This window comes from Scyliorhinus canicula, chromosome 12 (genome assembly GCF_902713615.1).
Source record: "Scyliorhinus canicula chromosome 12, sScyCan1.1, whole genome shotgun sequence".
In the NCBI taxonomy this organism is placed as follows: domain Eukaryota; kingdom Metazoa; phylum Chordata; class Chondrichthyes; order Carcharhiniformes; family Scyliorhinidae; genus Scyliorhinus; species Scyliorhinus canicula.
In genome coordinates, this window is record NC_052157.1 from 98,488,369 (window position 1) to 98,498,374 (window position 10,006).

At 48.1% G+C, this 10,006-nt stretch overlaps 1 protein-coding gene across 1 annotated transcript; it reads left to right on the top strand.

The window, feature by feature from the left end:
* Positions 1-8,521: 8,521 nt before the first annotated feature.
* Positions 8,522-9,006, top strand: LOC119974311 (protein Mis18-beta-like; the record flags this gene model as incomplete). Its single annotated transcript, XM_038813084.1, has 1 exon — positions 8,522-9,006. A coding segment is annotated over one exon (471 nt), but the record flags the coding sequence as incomplete, so codon positions are not given.
* Between the last annotated feature and the right edge of the window lie 1,000 nt (positions 9,007-10,006).

Here is a 10,006-nt window from a genome sequence, read left to right on the forward strand (position 1 = left end):
GTATGCGGACTTCAGGTCTACCGTGGAGAAAACCCAGTAGTGTGCAATCTCATTTACCATGTCCGCTATGCGGGGAAGGGGCTACGCATCGAGTTGCGTGCAACGATTTATGGTCTGGCTGTAGTCCATGACCTTCCGATTCTTTTCCCGGTCCTGACGACCACCACTTGGGCTCTTCAGGGGCTATTACTGGCCTTGATGATCCCCTCCCTCAAGAGCCGCTGGACCTCCGACTTGATAAAAATCCTGTCCTGGGCACTGTACCGCCTGCTCCTGGTGGTGACGGGTTTACAGTTGGAGGTGAGGTTCGCGAAGAGCGAGATGGGGTGACCTTAAGGGTCCTGAGGCTACATATGGTGAGAGGGGGTAGGGGTCCACCGAACTTCAGGATCAGGCTTCGGAGGTTGCACTGGAAATCCAGTCCTAACAAGAGAGGAGCGCAGAGATGGGGGAGGACATAGAGCTTAAAATTGTCGTCCTTGGCACCCTGTATCGCGAGGTTTGCGACAGTGTACCCCCGGATCTGCACTGAATGTGATCAGGAAGCGAGGGAGTTTGTTTGGGATGCGGGGGAAATCTGGAGGGAATAGCGCCCTACCGTGTCCGGATGTATGAAGCTCTCCTTGCTCCCAGAGTCAAACAGACAGGGCTTTTCGTGCCCATTGACCTGGACGGTCATCATGGAGTTCATGAGGTGCTTGGGCCGTGACTGGTCGAGGGTGACAGCGCCGAGCTGCGGGTAGCCGGCATGGTCGGTGGTAGCAGGGTGGTCCCGAGATGGCGGCCCTCGTCGGTCACATGTGTCGGGTGGATGTTGAGTCTGGAGAAGGGTGTGTAGATAGCCTGGGTCACATTGAGATCCAAAAAGACGAGGTGTTGGGCGTCTTGAAAAATATTAAGGTAGTTAAGTCCCCAGGGCCTGATGGGATACAGGGCCCAGAATACTGAAGGAGGCTAGAGAGGAAATTGCTGAGGCCTTGACAAAAATCTTTGGATCCTCACTGTCTTCAGGTGATGTCCCGGAGGACTGGAGAATAGCCAATGCTGTTCCTTTGTTTAAGAAGGGGAGCAAGGATAATCCAGGGAACCACAGGCCGGTGAGCCTTACGTCAGTGGTAGGGAAATTACTGGAGAGAATTCTTCGAGACAGGATCTACTCCGATTTGGAAGCAAATGGACGTATTAGTGAGAGGCAGCATGGTTTTGTGAAGGGGAGGTCGTGTCTCACTAACTTGATAGACATGATGTGGAGATGCCGGCGTTGGACTGGAGTGAGCACAGTAAGAAGTCTTACAACACCAGGTTAAAGTCCAACATGTTTGTTACAAACACTAACTTTCGGAGCACTGCTCCTTCCTCAGGTGAATGAAGAGCTATGTTCCAGAAACATCTATAAAGACAAATTCAAAGATGCCAGACAATGCTTAGAATGTGAGCATTAGCAGGTGATTAAGTCGTTACAGATCCAGAGATGGGGGTAACCCCAGGTTAAAGAGGTGTGAATTGTCTCAAGCCAGGTCAAAACATGTTGGACTTTAACCTGGTGTTGTAAGACTTCTTACTGTAACTTGATAGAGTTTTTCGAAGAGGTCACAAAGATGATTGATGCAGGTAGGGCAGTGGGTGTTGTCTATATGGACTTCAGTAAGGCCTTTGACAAGGTCCCTCACATGGCAGCATGGTAGCATGGTGGTTAGCATAAATGCTTCACAGCTCCAGGGTCCCAGGTTCAATTCCCGGCTGGGTCACTGTCTGTGTGGAGTCTGCACGTCCTCCCCGTGTGTGCGTGGGTTTCCTCCGGGTGCTCCGGTTTCCTCCCACAATCCAAAGATGTGCGGGTTAGGTGGATTGGCCATGCTAAATTGCCCGTAGTGTCCTAAAAAGTAAGGTTAAGGGGGGGTTGTTGGGTTACGGGTATAGGGTGGATACGTGGGTTTGAGTAGGGTGATCATAGCTCGGCACAACATCGAGGGCCGAAGGGCCTGTTCTGTGCTGTACTGTTCTAAAATCTAAAATGGTAGATTGGTACAAAAGGTGAAGTCACATGGGATCAGGGGTGAGCTGACAAGATGGATACAGAACTGGCTAGGTCATAGAAGGCAGAGAGTAGCAATGGAAGGGTGCTTTTCTAATTGGAGGGCTGTGACTAGTGGTGTTCCGCAGGGATCAGTGCTGGGACCTTTGCTGTTCGTAGTAGATATAAATGATTTGGAGGAAAATGTAACTGGTCTGATTAGTAAGTTTGCAGACAACAAATTGGTGGAATTGCGGATAGCGATGAGGACTGTCAGAGGATACAACAGGATTTAGATCGTTTGGAGACTTGGGCGGAGAGATGGCAGATGGAGTTTAATCCGGACAAATGTGAGGTAATGCATTTTGGAAGGTCTAATGCAGGAAGGGAATATACAGTGAATGGTAGAACCCTCAAGAGTATCGAAAGTCAGAGAGATCTAGGTGTACAGGTCCACAGGTCACTGAAAGGGGCAACACAGGTGGAGAAGGTAGTCAAGAAGACATATGGCATGCTTGCTTTCATTGGCCGGGGCATTGAGTATACGAATTGGCAAGTCATGGTGCAGCTGTATAGAACCTTAGTTAGGCCACACTTGGAGTATAGTGTTCAATTCTGGTCGCCACACTACCAGAAGGATGTGGAGGCTTTAGAGAGGGTGCAGAAGAGATTTACCAGGATGTTGCCTGGTATGGAGGGCATTAGCTATGAGGAGCGGTTGAATAAACTCGGGTTGTTCTCACTGGAACGACGGAGGTTGAGGGGCGACCTGATCAAGGTCTCCAAAATTATGAGGGGCATAGACAGAGTGGATAATCAGAGGCTTTTCCCCAAGGTAGAGGGGTCAATTACTTGGGGGCATAGCTTTAAGGTGCAAGGGGCAAGGTTTAGAGTAGATGTACGAGGCAAGTTTTTTACACAGAGGGTAGTGGGTGCCTGGAACTCACTGTGGTGGAAGCAGGGACGATAGTGACATTTAAGGGGCATCTTGACAAATACATGAATCGGATGGGAATAGAGGGATACTGACCCAGGAAGTTTAGAAGATTGTAGTTTAGTTTAGACGGGCAGCATGATCGGCACAGGCTTGGAGGGCCGGAGGGCCTATTCCTATGCTGTACTTTTCTTTGTTCTTTGTTCGGCAAGAATTAGGGAGCATAAGGTAGGAACAGAAACTGTCAGGGAGAGGCACAAATGAAAAGTGGAGTTTGTTCAAGGAACAAATACTGCGTGTCCTTGATAGGTATGTCCCTGTCAGGCAGGGAGGAAATGGCCGTGTGGTGGAACCATGGTTCACAAGAGGTTGTCAAGTGGAAAAAGGAAGCGTATGTAAGGATGAGAAAACAAGGTTCAGTTGGGTCGCTTGAGGGTTACAAGGTAGCAAGGAATGAGCCCTCAAAAAGTACCATAGGAGAGCTAGGATGGGGCATGAGAAGTTCTTGGCGGATCGGATCAAGGAAAACCCCAAGGCTTTTTACTCTTGTGTGAGAAATAAAAGAATGACCAGAGTGAGGTTAGGGCCGGTCAAACAGTGGTGGGAACTTGTTCATGGAGTCAGAAGAGATTGGAGAGGTGTTGAATGAATACTTTTCCTCAGTTTTTAAGGATAAGAGTGTGACACAGGCAGCTAGGCTGGAGGAGGTAGATGTTCTGAGGGAGGATATATTAGCAATTTTGAAAAACCTAAGGTTGACAAGTCCCCTGGGCCAGATGGGATATATCCTAGGATTCTTTGGGAGGCAAGGGATGAGATTGCAGAGTCTTTGGCTTTGATCTTTGGGTCCTCACTGTCCACGGGGATAGTGCCAGAGGACTGGAGAGTGGCGAATGTTGTTCCTCTGTTCAAGAAAGGAAATAGGAATGATCCTGGTAATTATAGGCTGAAAATTTCCAAATGTTCCTGCTCCGATGTCCCTGTGATCAAAACTGTCATCTAAGTAGACAGCATCACGTGGTAAACCTCTCAAAATGCCCCCCATAACGCGTTGAAAAATAGCACAGGCATATTCATACAGGCCCCGGTGTGTATTAATCGTTACATATGGCCGGGAGGCAGGGTCCAGCTCCAACTGTAGGTAGGCGTGACTCATATCTAATTTTGTGAATGAGAGTCCGCCTGCAAGCTTCGGGTAGAGATCCTCTATGCGAGGCATTGGGTATCGGTCGAGTCGGGAAGCCGTACTCACTAAGTTCATAGTCGCCGCACAAGTGAACTATGGCATCTGGCTTCATTACAGGTACAATTGGTGCTGCCCAGTCAGCGAAACAGACGGGCCTGATGATACCCAAAGTCTCCAAACGAGTGAGCTCCCCTTCTACCTTCTCGAGCAAGGCGTAAGGCACCGGGCGTGCTCGGAAATAGCGCGGCATGGCTCCTGGTTCGACTTGGATAAGGGCTACAGCCCCTTTTATTTTCCAAAAACCGGGCTGGAATACATCTGTGTATCATCCTAGCACCTCCGTCAACCCTCCAGAAACTCTTTGGAGGATGTGCCGCCACTGCAAATGCAAATGGCGCAACCAGTCCTGACCCAACATGCTGGGCCCATGGCCGCGCACCACGATAAGTGGGAAACGCCCCTCCTGGCGTCCATAAACAACAGGGGTCATCATAGTTCCTGCAATGTCCAATGTTTCCCCCGTGTAGGTGGCCAACCTGGCCTGTGTGTCGGTTAATGTAAGGGTTTGTATACCCTGCTTGATGCGGTCGAATGTCCTCTGGGCGATTACAGAGACCGCTGCGCCAGTGTCCAACTCCATCTCAAGCGGGTGACCATTGACCCGTACTGTCACTTTAATGGGGGTCACACGGGAAGCTGCCACACAATGCAGCTGCAGGCAGTCATCCTCCGTCTCCACGTCCTCGGGGGTAGTCGCCGCAGGTTCATCCAAATGAAAAATACGGCCCCTGGGCTGGCCGCAGTTTAGGTCGGAACGATGGCACCTCTGGTGCCCCCAGGACTAGCGTCCGCGACGGGGGTCGGCGCCTACAAGTCTGACACGGACATGGCTCCTCATCCATTGGTTCGGGAGAAGGCTCCCTTCGGGGTGGAATGTCCGACGGCCACTGGCGTCGATCCGGACGTCGCCTCGCCCAAGATACCGCAGGGGTGCAGGGGGATGCTTTCGGACGGAAGGGGTTGCGCCCCAAGGCATGCACCTCCATTCCCTGTAGCTCCTGCACTCCTCGTTCTGCGCTCTCCCGGGACAATACTATTTGAATGGCCTGTTGAAAAGTCAATGTTGGCTCGGCTAATGCTCGGCCACATTGTTAATACTGCAAACCAAACGGTCACGTAACATTTCTGACAAGGTCTCACCATAGTCACAGTACTCCGCAATCCTGCGTAGCCTGGATAGAAAGTCGGCAAGGGATTCTCCTGGGGTCCTTTCAGCGGTATTAAACCGGTAACGTTGGACTATCGTGGATGGGGTTGGGTTAAAATGTTGCCCCACTAAGTTCACAAGTTCATCATACGTTTTGGTGTCCGGCGTAGCTGGGTACGTAAGGCTCCTAATCATCCCAAACATATGCGGGCCGCAGGCGGTGAGCAATATGACCACCTGGCGCTCGTTTTCGGTGATGTTGTTTGCCTGGAAATAGTAACGCATCCTTTGTGCTTACTGGTTTCAACTTTTCAGCGCAGCATCAAAAACATCCAAACGTCTAGACAGAGGCATGGTGTAATAGAAAACAACTTCCAACCTGTATCCAACAAAATCCAGGGAGGTGGCTTCAGTAGTGTAGATGCACAGATTGGAAATTGGCAAATGTGACACCACTGCTTAAAAAAGAAGGTAGGCAGAAAGCAGGTAATTATAGGCCAGTGAGCTTAAATTGGGTAGTAAGGAACATGCGGGAATCTATCATCAAGGAAGAAATAGCGAGGCATCTGGATGGAAATTGTCCCATTGGGCTGACGCAGCATGGGTTCATAAAGGGCAGGTCGTGTCTAACTAATTTAGTGTAATTTTTTGAGGACACTTCCAGTGCAGTAGATAATGGGGAGCCAATGGATGTGGTATATCTGGATTTCCAGAAAGCCTTTAACAAGGTGCCACACAAAAGGTTGCTGCATAATATGAAATGCATGGCATTAAAGGTAAAGTAGTAGCATGGATAGAGGATTGGTTAATTAATAGAAAGCAAAGAGTGGGGATTAATGGGTGTTTCTCTGGTTGGCAATCAGTAGCTAGTGGTGTCCCTCAGGGATCAGTGTTGGGCCCACAATTGTTCACAATTTACATCGACGATTTGGAGTTGGGGACCAAGTGCAATGTGTCCAAGTTTGCAGACGACACTAAGATGAGCGGTAAAGCAAAAAGTGCAGAGGATACCGGAAGTCTGCCGAGGGATTTGGATAGGTTAAGTGAATGTGCTAGGGTCTGGCAGATGGAATACAATGTTGACAAATGTGAGGTTATCCATTTTGGTAGGAATAATAGCAAAAGGGATTATTATTTCAAAGATAAAATATTAAAACATGCTGCTGTGCAGAGAGACCTGGGTGTGCTAGTGCATGAGTCGCAAAAAGTTGGTTTACAAGTGCAACAGGTGATTAAGAAGGCAAATGGAATTTTGTCCTTCATTGCTAGAGGGATGGAGTTTAAGACTAGGGAGGTTATGTTGCAATTGTATAAGGTGTTAGTGAGGTTCCGGGGTTTAGATGTTTCAGTAAGCTCAGGGAAGGTGGTAAAAGAGGGGGAGGTGTAGCTTTGTTCGTCAAGGACAGTATTACGGTGGCAGAAAGGACATTTGATGAGACTCGTCTACTGAGGTAGTATGGGTTGTGGTTAGAAACAGGAAAGGAGAGGGCAACCTGTTGGGGGTTTTCTGTAGGCCTCTAAAAAGTTCCAGAGATGTAGAGGAAAGGATTGCAAAGATGATTCTGGATAGGAGCGAAAGTAACAGGGTGACTTTAATTTTCCAAATATTGACTGGAAACGCTATAGTTCGAGTATTTTAGATGGGTCAGTTTTTGTCCAATGTGTGCAGGAAGGTTTCCTGACACAGTATGTAGATAGGCCAACAAGAGGCGAGGCCACATTGGATTTGGTACTGGGTAATGAACCAGGACAGGTGTTAGATTTGGAGGGAGGTAAGCACTTTGGTGATAGTGACCGCAATTTAGTTACGTTTACTTTAGCGATGGAAAGGGATAGGTATATACTGCAGGGCAAGAGTTAGAGCTGGGGGAAAGGCAATTATGATGCGATTAGGCAAGACTTAGGATGCATAGGATGGGGAAGGAAACTGCAGGGGATGGGCACAATGGAAATGTGGAGCTTGTTCAAGAAACAGCTACTGCGTGTCCTTGATAAGTATGTATCTGTCAGACAGGGAGGAAGTGGTCAAGCGAGGGAACCGTGGTTTACTAAAGTAGTTGAATCACTTGTCAAGAGGAAAAAGGAGGCTTATGTAAAGATGAGACGTGAAGGTTCAGTTAGGGCACTTGAGAGTTACAAGTTAGCCAGGAAGGACCGAAAGAAAGAGCTAAGAAGAGCCGGGAGGGGACATGAGAAGTCTTTGGCAGGTAGGATCAAGGAAAACCCTAAAGCTTTCTATAGGTATGTTAGGAATAAAAGAATGACTACTGTAAGAGTAGGGCCAGTCAAAGACAGTAGTAGGAAGTTGTGCGTTGAGTCCAAGGAGACAGGAGAGGCGCTAAATGAATATTTTTAGTCAGTATTCACAGGAAAAAAGCAATGTTGTCGAGGTGAATACTGAGATACAGGCTACTAGACGAGATGGGATTGAGGTTCAGAAGGAGGAGGTGATAGCGATTCTGGAAAGTGTGAAAATAGATAAGTTCCCTGGGCTGGATGGGATTTATCCTAGGATTCTGGGAAGCTAGGGAGGAGATTGCTGAGCCTTTGGCTTTGATCTTGAAGTCATCTTTGTCTACAGTAATAGTGCCAGAAGACTGGAGAATAGCAAATGTTGTCCTGTTGTTCAAGAAGGGGAGTAGAGAAGTGTTAACGGCCGTTTGCAAGCGAGGTGAGAGAGAGAGGCCTTGGGGGCTGGTAGAAAGACTGCATGGTTTGGAGAGATGCGGCCCTGTCCGGGGGTGGGAGTCTTGCGCTAGAATAAAGATGGATGAAGTGGTGGTTGGATCCTTCAAGGTGAAGGAGTGTGTGATCTTCCAATGCAGCACGGCAGCACGGTAGCAGTGGGCAGCACGGTAGCATGGTGGTTAGCATCAATGCTTCACAGCTCCAGGGTCCCAGGTTCGATTCCCGGCTGGGTCACTGTCTGTGCGGAGTCTGCACGTCCTCCCAGTGTGTGCGTGGGTTTCCTCCGGGTGCTCCGGTTTCCTCCCACAGTCCAAAGATGTGCGGGTTAGGTGGATTGGCCAGGCTAAATTGCCCTTAGTGTCTTAAAAATTTTAATGGGGGTTGTTGGGTTACTGGTATAGGGTGGATACGTGGGCTTGAGTAGGGTGATCATTGCTCGGCACAACATTGAGGGCCGAAGGGCCTGTTCTGTGCTGTACTGTTCTAATTCTAATATGTCACTCTGTGTTGGGAGATTCTCTACAGCTCTGTGGTAGCAACTCAACTCTCAACTTGCTGATATGTTTGAAGGTGACTGAGAACGTGGAACTGGATCCCACAACCTTAATAGGGGGTCAAAGTCTAATACCTGACTGCTTTTACAAGTCCCTGTCCTGCAGCTACTGCAGAGCCAATGTTGGTATTGTTCCTTCCTCCACAACTGACACGTACTCTCAACTCCGTGGACTGTACTGTTTCGACAAGGGTGCCTTAGACTGTTATGTGTTGCACAGCAACTCTGAAGTGATGGCTACAGCCCTGAACCTCGACCCACAGTGCATGGCTCAGCACATAGGGGAGTTGAAAAGGCAGCTTGTGGTAGCTCACTGTCGACTGATGGCAGCAGTGAAGAAGTTGGATGAAATAGTTGGAGAAGAGAGTGGCCTAGCGACCAGCATCCTTGACTCAGATCACGAGGTGTGAACCAGAGAAGTACTATGTTGTCTGCTAGGTTTAAGATTCAGTTTCACTTTGGACCTTTGGAAGTCTCTCTCTTGATTGGCACACTTGGCTGCCTTGGAAAATAAACTTCGCTTTCTTCAAAGGAATTCTGAAATGTTTAGGTCCAATGGTTGCATTGATGGAGGAAGTCACTAATTTGGGATTGCTCATGTGCGCCTTCAGTCATGTTCCCATACTGAAATTTGGTTTCGGCGCAGTAAGAAGTCTCATAACACCAGGCTAAAGTCCAACAGGTTTGTTTCGAATCACTAGCTTTCGGAGAACAGCTCCTTCCTCCGGTAAATGCTGTGGTTTTGGTTTGAGATTTGGTTTGTGTAACCTGCTATCTGACATTCAGATACAGCTACACAGTCTAACACGTGATCATATCGCATCCATATCCGTGTAACCTGGTATCTGATCACAAAATTGCACATCACCTGTTCAGTGCAGCACGCCAGTTAGGTTTAAGCAGCTGCAGGAAGGCTAGGGACCAATACAATACAGTTAAGCTATCCTTGTTTCTTAACAGTGCTTCAAACAACTGGGTAATGATTTACTCAGAAATGACCCTTATTTTCCTGCATTAATCTTCCATGCCACTGTTTAAAGATTAATGGACGTTGCACTGTACAGTGCATAATAGGCTTTGCTCCCTTCTACGAAAATCGTTTGTTACTTGATTGGAGTAGACTGCTGCCTGAATCCATCACCCAGTGGGATTCCATTGTGCCTCTTCCAGGCAGCGTCTTGAACTCTAACTTTGTCAAAATTAGTGAACTAACTATTGTACAGGTACTTTTCTGGAGTTACTGTATATTGTCCTGTAAAGAGCCATGCAATAAATAGAATTTATTGTTTTTGTGTAAAAAAAAAGAAGGGGAGTAGAGACAACCCCGGTAACTATAGACCAGTGAGCCTTACTTCTGATGTGGCCAAAGTCTTGGAAAGGTTTATAAGAGATAGGATTTATAATCATCTGGAAAGGAATAATTT